The following is a 14279-nucleotide window of genomic DNA, read 5'->3' as shown; positions in this document are numbered from 1 at the left end:
CACAAGGCTACGCAGATGATCGTTTGATTTTCAAGTTTTGTTCTCCGGACGAAAAAGACGTCCTTAAAAACCAGGTGGTTAGCCTCATTAACACAATCTCAAGTTGGATGTCTGTCAATAAACTTAAACTAAATCCCACAAAGACAGAATTTATGTGGATAGCTTCCCCTGGAAGGCAAGCTCTCCTTGACTTCAGTCCAATCCGTATTCAGGATACGGATATAATCCCTTCTGCAGAAATAAAATTTCTAGGTTTCACTATGGACAATATTCTTTCTCTTGAATCGCAAATTTCAAAAGCTGTGAGTTCTGGTTTTTTCCATTTAAGGCAGATAAAATCAATCAGGAGATGCCTTCCCTCTGATGGAGCAAAGTCACTCATAAATTCGTTCGTCGTCTCACGTATGGACTATTGCAATAGTGCATATGCCGGCCTACCTCAGAAACAAATCAATATAATCCAGTCAGTTTTTAATGCTGCGGCAAGAATGATTTTTGGTGAATCTAAGTATTGCCGTATAACCCCACTTCTAAGGGATCGCCTTCACTGGCTTCGATGCCCTGAAAGAATAGAGTTTAAGATCTGCTTAATGACCTTCAAAGCATTGCAAGGAATGGCGCCAGCATATATATCGGAACTATGTATCCGACAAAACTTAAGCAATAGACAGCTTACTCTAAGGTCAGCAGATCTAGATATTAGTAATCGTCTAATCGAACTTTCTAGGTCAAATCGAGCTGTTTACTATGATCGTTCTTTTAGTGTAACAGGCCCTCTCATCTGGAATAGACTTCCCTCAGCTCTTACTAATCTCCAGAATTTGGCTGAATTTAAACGAGCTTTAAAAACAAAATTATTTAAAAAATCTTACCATTTATAAATTTTAACTTCTTTTCAATATTTTATAATAAGCCATATTCTAAAACTTCCGGTAATTGTTTGGTTTCGGTTGTCTCCTTATTGTACCTTTTTAGTGTCTGCTCAGAAAATTCTCATTTCTGAGCACAAACTGCCTCCTGTTTTATGTTATGTTTTAGTTTTAATATTCGTGTTTTGTCCTGTCCTACTGTTATTGTTATTCTAAGTTTTGTCATCACTTTGTATAAACAGTGTATTTAGTGTTATAATATTAGATCTGTATTGGGTAAGGCACACTGTAGGAATAATTTTAAGAACTATTAACACTGAATTACCATTTTTTTAAAGTTTGTTATACGAGTAGTTAAGCGCACTTGAAGTGAAATGACACTAAACTGCGCTATATAAATTCCATGTTATTATTATTATAGTTAACTCATTTTCGGACTTTTTGTGGGTTGAATTCAGTTTGCAGAACTACTTCCAGTTAGGTAGTGTTAAATTTAATTACTTCAAGAAGAAAAATTAATAAAGTAGGTAGTGTGTAAAGGAAGAAGAAAAAGAGTACATTTAGTTAAAAAGACGATTTGTATTGGACTGGTAGAGGAATACTTATCTACATATTACTCTGTACCCCATTTTGTAACTCGCAGCGTGACATGCAGCTGACATATTGAACTTCTTGCAGAAATCAGTGAAATAACCCGATCTAGAATTCTTTCTATTATTAGAAACTGTTAATCACTCTACCAGCTGCACCAGTGCAATATTCTATTATACTTAATTTGTTGCAATAAACAACTTACTGATAAACTCCCTTTTTTCTCACTAAGCCCGCCACCCCACAGTCCAGTAAGGAAACCCTGCGCAGAAAAGTAAAGTTTGCTACAGGGTCTTACGGTTTATGTCGATTCCTTAACCATTTCCTTACCCTCACCGACCCATGGGATGACAGGCTAATATCGGACGTATCAAACATTGACATTGATATTTGCAGATTGACCGCGCCATGAGTGTGGTCAGCGAGGTGGAAGTGGCCACGTGGGGCGAGGGCGACCGGCAGTACGCGGCGCTGATGGACCGCCTGTCGCAGCAGCACACCGAGGCGGGTTCACCGCGCGCCGAGGTGCAGTTGCGCTACCTGCTGCAGCTACTGACGGAGGCCGGCTGCCTGGAGTGGGCACTACTGCTGGCGGTGCTGCTGCGCGATGCCATGGCGGTGTTGAGAACCACCCACGCGGCGCGCTCTCATGATGTGTCCGCCGAGGCTGTGGCGCGACTCATGAAGGCCTTCCAGGACCTGCTCATCTGGATAGACTCTGAATGGTATAATAAACTTTTTAAAGCTTTACAATTTCATTATGTTATTATTTATTGGAACTTACATACACTACATAAACTACAACATGACATCGATGTTAAAAATATAAAAAATATAAAATGGTGGCCTCAGCACGGGTAAGCCACCCAGTGAGGCCAACATTACTGGATAACTATGAAATTTAAAATATTGAACTAAAATAAAAAACCAATTTAAAGCACGATTGGATTGTTATTTGGAGAGAAGAAAAGGATTAACTCATTTTAAATTTAAAACAACTCAATTACTGTTAAACTTATTGTGAAATCAGATATGAGCGCATCAGCAGAATGCTCATTAGCTGCCTGCTCTTAAATAATAATGTTAACAGTAGCGGTTTTATCTAAAGTGCATTTTTTTGCAGTGTTATGTGAAACCGCACAAGAGTCCCAAATGCTCCCAACCGTCTGGAGCCAGTGAGACTATGACATCCCCAATCGAAGTATGCTGTGAGGCTGAAGGTAGAAGGGGAGGGACAGTGTCACCTTCCATTGACAACAAATTAACTTTATAATATCATGTACTTCTTTCAGCCTGGGATACAAGCCGTTCATGCTGGCCATCCAAAGCCAGGCGGCCGTCCTCAACTCCGTCTTCAAGTCCAAGGAGACCCATCAGAACTCACACAACTCCGCCACCAAGCCCCCGTCGAGTGTGTCCAACCACACCAAGGGCTTCCCGCCCGAAACTGTCAGCGAGGTGCCCCTCCCCAAGGACGGCAGTATCGGCTCCCAACACAACTCAGACTCCACTAGACAGTCTGTCTACAGGAAGGACTCGCCCAAACTAACGGAGATGAAGTATCAGCCGCAGGAGAGTAATGTATCCACTCCGTCCAGTTCTCCAGAGCCAAGCAACTGTGTGATATCGTAAGGGGTCTCACTCGGGTAGGGTTAAAACAATGAAACGTGTCACATTATTCTTATTCTGTCCATGGTAGTTCAACAGGTGCAATTTTAATACATTTTATACAAATTATAGAAAGAAAAAAAAAACCTAGACTAGCGAAAATGTAATCTAAAGAGATTAAAAGATGTTCACAGAATATTGTATTGATATAATATAATTGTGGATCTGGGTGCAGTAACAACTTACGATCAAAACAATTTATTGTAGTTTTGAGTAAAACGCTTAATATTCACTTTTAACTAGTGTTCAAACTTTTGCGTATAGCTCCGTCTGTGTACAACCTGCAGAAGTAATATTTACACAGCAGATAAAGAAGAGATTGGCGATACCACAAAGGCGATGGGAGCAAAAACAGTTTGTGCTCGTTTAAATTGTTATTGCATCCATTTCCTCAACTAACGACGTAGATAAGTTTGGTGCTAAGTCGTGTACATACAATGTTTGTAAGGCTGTAAATATAATATTATTGAATATTTCTAGCACGATGTGTTGAATTTATGAAAAAATACTTAATAATCTAAAATGAGGTAGCAGAGGCGTTAACGAAAACTTCTTCTTTTTATCCTTGTTGTGATTTAGTACAAATATGAAGCTAATGATATTCCCTGTTTGTATTTTTATTTATTGTTACTGATATACTTTATTTTATTCCAATAAATGTCTATTAACACTGTTGAAGTTCTCCATTTTGAGATTCACACTTATTAATGTTATTCTATGAGATCTTCACTTTATTTATTTTCACTTAATTAATAAGCAACTTAATTATTAACAGTACGTAATTTAATTTCGTTTTGACGATGATGATTCCAACACTATTTAATGTAGTTCACCATTCTTATTAAATATAACTATTTATTTATTTCAAACAATCATGATTACGTATTATTTTTTATTGTCCTTCTATAATAATACATAATAACTAATCCATTAATTCCCGGTAGGGTGATGTATCGTTAACATTATTTATTCTTGTTATGTGTTTACAATTTACGTTTGTGTGTATGTTTTGGATTCAGGGCCAAATCTAATTCTCATTTTACTATGTAAACTTAATAGTTTATTATTACATAGTGACTACTTAATAACTAGGGGGGCTAACTAAGAATCCCAACTGCCCGTAGCTAGTGGGACTATATCATACCCAATTTCCGGAAAGTTGTGAGTCTGACATTAGTGGAGAGAAGTACCTGGCTATAGTTTGTTGCCAGAACCATGGTTTAATGATTTGCTGGTCTTATACGAGATCCAAATTCATTCCTTCCTTTCCTTAACGAATCCCTCCACACCGCATCCCTGAAGACCGCAAAGGCTTTCCAAGAAACTTTAGAGTTAATATAAAAATAAAACGCAGTTCCTATCCAAAAAGCCTCCCCAAGGAGTCCCAGAGCTTTTTACACATTGCTTTTTTTTCATACCTATCACCATATATGGAAAGTATATCGGGACCCATATGAAAAATGTTTGCTTTACATAATCATTATTTTCATACGTACGATTTCATAAGTTGCCATTAGAGCATTTATTTCCATAAGTAAAAATACAGGATGTCCGGGGATAAAGTGCGCTAACTTCGGGGGGCGATCTTAGAAATTTTAGAAGTAAAAAAATAAATAATTTTTTTCGAATTTTGAACATTTTAAGGTAGTTTTCAGGTACAAAAAGTTGAATTGTTTGAACGAAGAAAATAATATTCTATGGGAAAAAAAACCACAGAATTTCTAAAAAGGTTATTTGTCTTTTTTACTTCTACCATCATGTAGAATCACCTCACGAAATCTGTGTGTTTCCCCCGGATACCCTGTAAGTCATATAGTTACAGACAACAGAAATAATGTCCACCATCCTAAACTGTACAAAAATAGAAAAAGCCCTTTTTGTCTTCCAGAATCCTCGTAAAAAGACGCCCCATGAGGAAACTGGACAAAAAAAAACATTGTGTAAAAATCTCCTAAAATTAGGTTCCTCAATGCTTCTCCCATTAAAGCATGCACTAATAAAAGTTGCTACAGTGAAATTTACTTATAAGGTCTACGTATAAGAAGTTTTCATGCGAAAAAGTAGTTTTTTCAGTCACTTGAAGACAAAAATCTTGAAAATGGCCCGATTTATTCAACTGTTTAAGAAGTTTTTTCCGGTCCCTTGGAAAATCTTATAAGAGAGTTTCACTATACTGAACTAAATCTTATAAGAGAGTTTCACTGTACTGAACTAAATCTTATAAGAGAGTTTCACTGTATTGAACTAAATCTTATAAGAGAGTTTCACTATACTGAACCAAATCTTATAAGAGAGTTTCACTGTACTGAACTAAATCTTATAAGAGAGTTTCACTGTACTGAACTAAATCTTATAAGAGAGTTTCACTGTTCTGAACTAAATCTTATAAGAGAGTTTCACTGTTCTGAACTAAATCTTATAAGAGAGTTTCACTGTTCTGAACTAAATCTTATAAGAGAGTTTCACTGTACTGAACTAAATCTTATAAGAGAGTTTCACTGTTCTGAACTAAATCTTATAAGAGAGTTTCACTGTACTGAACTAAATTGTTCATGCAGTCTAATACAAATCGGCTTACAACTTCAAACCATCTAACTTCAAGGCAGCAGTGATAGTATATTGATTGTATTTTGATTTTCCTCCTATATGTACATGTATACTATATATGTATGTGTTTTTTTTTTTTAAATACAGGTTAACCTTTTTTTGGTAATGAAACCATTTGACTAAATACATAATGTCCATATTTAAGTCTCGTCTCACTCTTAGTTTGTAAGTACCTCATTACGGCGATAGCTCATTACAACAAAATAATGTAAATACATTGTTACCTATTATAGTAATTAAACTATTGTAAAACTGACACAGTAAATCCAGCCAACGTCATAAATTATTGTCAACTCTGTTGAGTATTAATGTTATTTTTTGTCAATGTACTTTGCTGTACATAATTAATTTCTTACTTAGTTTAAAATTTTTAAATATTGTCACCAAGAAACTAAATTATTCACTTATTTAAATATTCATTAGACATGTGTGGAAAGACTGTGATTCCTATCAAAACTACCCCCAATCCCTGCCTTCCTAGCTTTGCCCTATCCCTTCACCTGCCCGTGATTTCTACCTACACTCAATCCTTGTCTAAGCCTGTAATCCTTAATGCGTAATCTGACTAATCCTCCAAAGCCTGTAATCCCTAATTACTTTATACAAAATTCCTTCGCTTACCTGTAATGTCTTATTTTATCCTTATGCCTTCAGCTGCCTGTAATGTCTACCTATACTCAATCCTTCCGCCTGCCTGTAATGCCTAATTTTGACCTATCCCTTCAACTGCCTGTAATGTCTAACTACATTACACCCTATCCCTTCACCTACCTGTAATGTCTACCTATACTCAATCCTTCCGCCTGCCTGTAATGCCTAACTTTGCCCTATCCCTTCAACCACCTGTAATGTCTAACTACATTACACCCTATCCCTTCACCTACCTGTAATGTCTAACTTTGCCCTATCCCTTCACCTGCCTGTAATGTCTACCTACACTCAATCCTTTCACCTGCCTGTAATGCCTAACTACATTATACCCTATCCCTCCCCCTACCTATAATGTCTAACCACACCCAATCCCTCTACTTGCCTGTGATGTCTACCAACCCTCAATTCATATGTTCATCACACGTTTAAAATCTAAATTAGACTTGAAATATTTGATTAAGTTTATTATAACAATCAAATCGTTCATTAGATTTCAGGCAATATAACTCCATATTTAACCAACATCTGATTTCTAAACCCATGTTATTTTTAGCAAAATATTGGTAAATATATGTTAATTTTCCCTATAAAAATACTCAAATAAATAATATGATTTTCCGCTTTCACTCCAATGGGCTGTTTGGTTACTTGTAACGGCTTATTAATAAAAGAGCTGTCATGACCTTAACTTCTTCAATTTACACTTGAAAAGCATTTTGTTTCATCGACGGCTATCTCCGTATTCGGATGTCGCCTGTCTGATCATGCATTGCATCAAATGATGCCAGGTGATGGGATAGATTGCGTTGAAATGAACAGCTTTGTAATAATTAATGTCAAATATATTTGTTCCAACAAGTATGTGAAGCAATAAGAAGTGAACTTGTAATTAAACTGGATACACTGAAGTACATGTGTTAGTTTTCAGCATATCATTACTTAATATTTTAATTATTTCTGTTATTCAAAGCAATTAAAATAAATTTTATGAGAAAGGGTAATTTTTAATACATACATATTTTGTTTTAAATGTTGTCAGATAATTTATACATAAAATAATAAAATTATACAAGATGTTTGGTACTTTTATTTGCATTATTTCCAGACACAATACTGCGGGTTCTCTCTTTGCTCTTCCTGTGATAATACTAGTAGTTCTGTGAACAGTAAGACCTTGTTTTATTTAATGAATCAAAACCAAATTTTCCTCAAAAATCATAAGATTTGTAAATAGGTACTCAAATAACTACCTACTTAATTATAAACCATTCATTTTACGTAACGTTTTTAATTTCAAATAAAGAATTAGTCCATCCATTCACGGGGCAGCTGAAAAAAAACCAGTTGGCAACTCAAGTTGCTGTCCTGTGTATTTCAATGGCGGTCCGCACACAGCGCAATTTACCACAAAACCAGTTTCCAACAGCGACCCAACCACAGACATAGGAATTAATAGACGGGAAGATAATGGCGAGGGGTAAAATCAACTGTTGAAGAACGAAGCTGACTGTGATTCGTCAATAAATCAATCTGACAGTAAATAGGCATCTCGCATTATAATATCACCATTTACTTCATAAAAGTAAAATCTGCTTTTGAATGAATAGACATTTTTACATGGGAGCGCAAATTACTCGCCACGTTATGAACAAATTTTCGAAGTTCAAATTCGGCAAAAAAATTCGGTTCTATTTTCAGAGTCGAATATTTCGTTTAAGTATTTAGTTAGACACTTTTATAAATGTTCATAATTTACTTCCCAGCAACCAACCAGCTTTGTGTTTCGCGTCCAGACGTTTCTCAATGTGATAGTATATTATGTTTCTACAACTGATCCATATTATACGATGTGAATATGCTTAAAATAAAGTAAAATAATGCTTATATATGGAATGTAATACGACAATTGGGTTTATTCTCTTTTTCACATCTATTTTTACAAGTTTTCATAGTACAAGTCAACATTTTACCGTGTTATTTCGTAAAATGAACCGATGATGCCTCGACCATAGTTCGCACAAGAATGATGACGTCACGTTTTCAAATTTCACTTGAGGCCATACGCGAGCACAGCCGGCTCCAATGGAACCGGTATGGGGAGTGGGGATAATACGCTTTTAATCACTTAGGGCAGGTCTACTAATATTCATATGTCTATGGCTGTGCCATAATTTTTGAGTCACGCTTGCTTTTCTACGCTCGATAGTGAAATGGAATCAGGGTCGAAATTTCCTTATTGCTTTCCATGTGCATATTAATGCACTTTATTACGGCATATTTACATTAAATAATGTTTGCAAATTCTTTTTTTTTATTTAACGTAAAGTAAAAATGATACAATATTAAATACAATAAAAATATAAAGTGATGTAGTTTGTTCTCAGTCCTCCTCACTAGGTATTCCTGTTCCGAGGCGGACTGTAGGTTGTTGTATGTGTGTTGATCATGATTTCCTCATCTTCTAATTTTTTGGTTCCCACAAAATATAAAACAAAATAAAGCAAAAAGTATTTATTTTTGTTGTCTTTAGGTTGCGTTGGGGCTACTTCATAAATTTAATGATTTCCTCATCTTCATGTTTAGTTAGCCATAATTTGATGACTTTCTTAAACTTTTCTATATCCATGGTGTTTTTAATTTCAATAGGAAGGGCATTACATATATAATTTTATAGCATGGAAATAGTGGTTTTTCTGGCCGAAAGATGTATTTAATTTTGGAATTTTTAGTAAATTTGAGGATTTCGTCCTTGTAGTGTAGGTGTGTTGTTCAGCAAGGTACTGATATTTTTCTTTAAAATTGAGTAGTGCATTTTTTTAGTACAGTTTTATAATGCCTGAACAGGTTAAATTTTTAAAAAATTTCTTTTGATAGAGTCCTTATGGGTACTTTCAGGATTATTTTTATTATTATTATTGCGTACGTTTCTAAAGTAGTACATGAACTTTTTAAGTTTCTTTGTAATGCTATTTATGTGAGTGTCCCATCGAAGATTTTCATCGATTTCAATGCCGAGATATTTTATGTTTCTGGAGTGTGTTATGGCGGGGCAGTGACATGATTGCGTTAAGTTTTTTCCTTGACAATTATGTATTTTGAGAGCATAATCCTCAGCTGGTTGTCCTCTGGCCGTTATAGAAAATGTTAAGTATTTCGTTTTGTTGACATTTAGTGAGTTTTGTTTTGTTATTTTATGTGAAAACTGTACAAGACTCCCATCCATCTGAACCCAGTGGGCCTATGGTATCCCCAGTTGGGGTATGTTGAGAGGCTGAAGGTAGTGGGGATGGGGCGGGGGAGGCTATGGGAAAGTCGAAGGTACATGGATATTCAGATCTAGTCGCCAAAGATGACTAAAGCTGTTTTTTCAATAATGGCAATACTGAAATATATTGTTTTTGAGTAAATTGAAGAAACACAAATTAATCAAATTAAATTTACTTGTACTAGCTAGCACAGGATTGAACTTGTGACGCTTGGGCGGGAATCCGACACATTTGTCTACTTGGCTCAAACTGCTTGAGCTGATATATTTTAAAGATTTCCATTTTAAACGATACTAAAAAAATTCAATTTACGAAAATACTTAAGAGCCTTCTTTTTAAATAATGTTCGATTCTGACTTCACGAAAAGTAAAAAATCGAAAGCATTTATTGGTTTGCACTGCGTCCTAGAAAAGTGTTAACTAATTTTCACTCCCTTCGCTCTCGTAACTTACTCCTGTCGGAGATGCCATGGTTCCACAGGCACTAAGAGAAATTGGGACTACTGTGCGGTATTCGAAATTTTTTATATGTTGGTAATTAGCTACACAAAAATTACATATTTCATTCTTATTTGACCTTTCCAAAGGCCAAATAATATTTTCATACATAAGCTGTGTAAGTTTTTTTTATGTGACACCTCACCAGAGCGCCCATGTCTGTACACTGTACTGTAAAGGCGGAACTATGTCGCCAGCCGGTTGGGCAGCATTGCGAGGCGAGTTAAGGTAGGGGAAGTAGGAAGGGTTTTGTTAATGTGGGTCTTGAAGAGGCCGGGATTATACGTAGAAGGAAAAAAAGATGCCGGTCGCTCGTTCCACATACGAGCCCCGTCTTACACAAAAACGAGTCGAAAAAGCGGCCCGCTTTCATGAAGCCAACATCAACTGTGAACGGGTGTTGCGCTCGTGTACGTTGAGATTCACGTACGTGCACCGGTCCACCGGGAATCAATACTGCTACCTCCTCAGAGCAGGCTCCATTAAAATACCTAGAACAGAATCGCCATTCACACATTGCGTCCGTGCATTAGAGATGGCAACCGGTCTGTTAACAGTGGATTGTCAAACAGTCGGACCGCCCCCCTTTGCACGGAATCAAGTAGGTTTATCAAGTATTGTGGGGCTCCAGCCCAGAGGTGACTCCCAAATTCTTGTATATGGTTAGCAGCTGATTACTATTGAAGAATCAGCTATCCCTATACAAGACGCCCAGTTTTTTGGAAGCCAGATTTACTCGGGCTTCTATAGATCCCCCATACCTGAGCAGGTCTCATATACTTGCTCCAAGCATTTCAATGGAGTCTATATTGGGGAGGGTGCTTCCATCAAATTGCACCAGACAGTATTATTGATTTCCCTCTTTGCCGAAATCAGACATGCTTGGGTTTTTGAGACGTTGAAACTGACCAGGTGGGCCTTACCCTGGACACAAACCTTCTCGAGGTGATGGTCCACTTTTTGTCTCAAAACTTCCCGAGCTGTTAGGACATCATAAGTGGAAGGGTGCTTGTCAAAAAGATAACCCTTTTGAATGGCGCTGTCGTCCACATAGCAATGTGGACGACAGCGTCATAATTTTCTTAACAAAATTAAAGCATATAAAAAATCCACTACGACCACCACAAATAAACTAAACACAGCGGACCTAGGACTGTCACAAGAAGCCAAACGTATTTATGTGTCCGAACACCTGACACAAAAAGGAAAATATCTACTTTCGCAAACAAAAAAATTTTCAAAAGAAAACGATTATAAACACTCCTGGACGGCTTCGGGGCGTATTCTGCTGAGAAAAACGGACACCTCCAAAATCATCACAATAAAAAATGTCCTTGATCTCGATCGACAAAAACGTCAATCACTGTGACGGTTGATAAAAGGTATTTCATTCTTTACTGTGCTACATAATAATAATAATCATTCGGCTGATATCTTTTTTTTCGCAAGTTTTTATATGTGCCGGATCTCTAGTAACAAAGTATATACAAAAAATAATGCATCTTTACTGTCTTTAGTATTTTTATCTTGTAACCGAACGATTATTGTAATAATTGCTAATCTTGCTACTTACTATTCTTACTATATTTTATCTCCTTTGTTTGAAACTCGAGTTTTTTCAGTACCCTTTAAGGAAAAATTTGTTCATTCCGTAAATATTATTTTCCTTGCAAGTTTCTCTTTGTCTCGTATCACTCTTAACAATTTAAATACTCTAAATAATGTATTCTTACCTTCTTTAGTAGATTTCTCTTGTATGAACATAATTTTTGTAATCACTGCTAATATTGTTGTTAAACATTTTCACCATATTTTACTTCTTATCATCCAAACACATTATTTTTTAACATTATTCAAGAAAAAAATAGATCATTCTGTAAATATTTTTTTCCTAACATGTTTTTGTATGATCCATACAACTATTTTCCATTTATTAACCATTCAAATTAACATATTCGTACTTTCTTGTAACAGCATAACTATTGCAAAAATTGCTAATCTATCTTGTAATTACTCTTACCATAGTTTATTAATTTTGATAAAAACTAAAGACTCTTTAATATTCTATAAGAAAACAGTAGACCATTCCATACGTATTGTCCTACTCACATGTTTTTATATGATTTACACCATCATCAATAATGTATTTACCCAAAATAATGTGTTCATACCTTCCTTAACAGATTCCTCTAGTTTTGACATAACTACTGTCACAAATTCTAATGTTTTACCCTATCTTTCGACATTCTCACCATATAAACAAATAATACCACTTTTATTAACACGAATATTTCTCACCAGTATTAATATTTGCGGTTGTTTCTTGACAACACTTAATACATTTACCTCAATACTATTTAAATCTTGGAAAGAAAGTTACTGGAAATGCTCTAACTCTGTTTTAATTACATCTTTGTTCACAACCTTGTTCTTATCTATTCATCACACTTACCCATACTCTTCATACATGCTCGTGATACAATTAGCTGGTACTAGTCAAACGAAATGATTGATATTAATCTACAAATAGAAAACCACGGTAACGTGATTTCTCCTGAAACCAATGTTGCCTCAAAGTGCATAAATATTCTAAAACCCTATAAACGATTAAAAATATTCTCAACAAACATTCGAAGCATTGATAAGAACTATAATGACCTTCTTGTAACACTTGCCGATTTGAATAATATTTTTGACATAATAATTTTAACTGAATGTTGGATCAAATCAAATTACACTCACAAAAACATTACAGGATTTACAGTTTTCAATACACAAAATAATAAGACTCAGTCAGATGGAGTAATTGTCTATGTAAAATCTGAGCTGGACCCGATTATCTCTGAATTAATCATTGATAATGCCAACTGCCTTAAAATAAAAACCATCCAAACCACAATTCTTGCACTATACAGGTCACCTAAACACCAAAATATTTCATCCTTCCTTAAATCCTTAGACTTGGCCTTATTTAACTGTACACCAAATGAAGAGCTAATGGTGATCGGTGACATTAACATAGATTTACTTAAACCAAAAGCATCACAAACTCTCGACTATAAAAATCTCATGACTCAACACGGGCTTATTTCTTATATTAATGCTCCTACTAGAGTAACTGATACTAGTAACTCACGTATTGATCACATATTTCTACGAACAAAAAAAAATGCAAAGGGAATTATATATCAATCAACCATAACGGACCATTTCTCAATAGCAATTGGTCTTATGCATAATAAACCCACTACCGGAACGTCACGTAGTAATATAAAAAAGAAACACATTAATCTCGAGAAACTAACTTCTAAAATTATTTTAGAAAATTGGCTCTCCACTCTAAACTCCACAGACGTAGACATTGCTTTTAATACCTTCTCTGAAACTCTCTTGCAACATATTGAGGATGTCACTGAAGAATCCCATGTGAATAATTCAAAAAATAAAAAACTGAAACCATGGATAACAGATGGCCTAATTTTTTGTATTAAAAAACGGGACAAGCTTCACAAAAACTTACTCAATAATCCAGACATTCAAGCCCAAATATTTTATAAAAAGTACAGAAATATATGTAATAATATCATTAAAACCACAAAAGAAAACTACTACAAAGAAAAACTGTCCAGAGTCGGTAATAATAACAAACAAATTTGGAATATCGTCAAAGAAATATCTAACACTGATCACCCAGTACAACCAATCAATAAATTAAACATCAACGGCCAAGACACCTCCCTAAATGACCATCCAGACACTGTGACCAATCACATAAATGAATACTTTTGCAATATCGGTAAAAATCTAGCATCAAAGATTTTAAATAAGACATCAACCGATGAAAATGTCCTTGCCGACATTATCAATCAATGTGCCAGTGAAACAGATAATATACTCACCTTAAACCCGACCAACTACGATGAAATTTCTCAAACCATTAGACAGTTAAAGCCCTCTCATTCGTGCAATCATGACAAAATTTCCTCAATTATACTAAAAACAGTTGAACCCTTTATAATCCATCCATTAGTACATATCATAAACCTCAGTCTCACTAAAGGTGAATTCCCAAACAAACTCAAACTTGCCCTAGTTCAACCAATTTTTAAGTCCGGAAATCCTACTGACA

At 35.5% G+C, this 14279-nt stretch overlaps 1 protein-coding gene across 1 annotated transcript in view; it reads left to right on the top strand.

Annotated features, from left to right (window-relative positions):
• Rich (Guanine nucleotide exchange factor subunit Rich) overlaps positions 1 to 4222 on the top strand; it is a 62414-nt gene extending 58192 nt beyond the window's left edge. Inside the window, exons 24-25 of the mRNA XM_089639031.1 lie at positions 1857 to 2185; positions 2753 to 4222. Coding sequence (XP_089495157.1) covers positions 1857 to 2185; positions 2753 to 3092 — 669 coding nt within the window. The 3' untranslated portion in view covers positions 3093 to 4222. The remainder of the gene's footprint in view (positions 1 to 1856; positions 2186 to 2752) is intronic.
• Positions 4223 to 14279: the final 10057 nt, after the last annotated feature.

This window comes from Hesperophylax consimilis, chromosome 13 (genome assembly GCF_061612785.1).
Source record: "Hesperophylax consimilis isolate HC1 chromosome 13, BYU_Hcon_1.0, whole genome shotgun sequence".
Lineage (NCBI taxonomy): Eukaryota > Metazoa > Arthropoda > Insecta > Trichoptera > Limnephilidae > Hesperophylax > Hesperophylax consimilis.
Note: the sequence above shows the minus strand (reverse complement) of the source record. Positions and strands in the feature narration are given on the sequence as shown.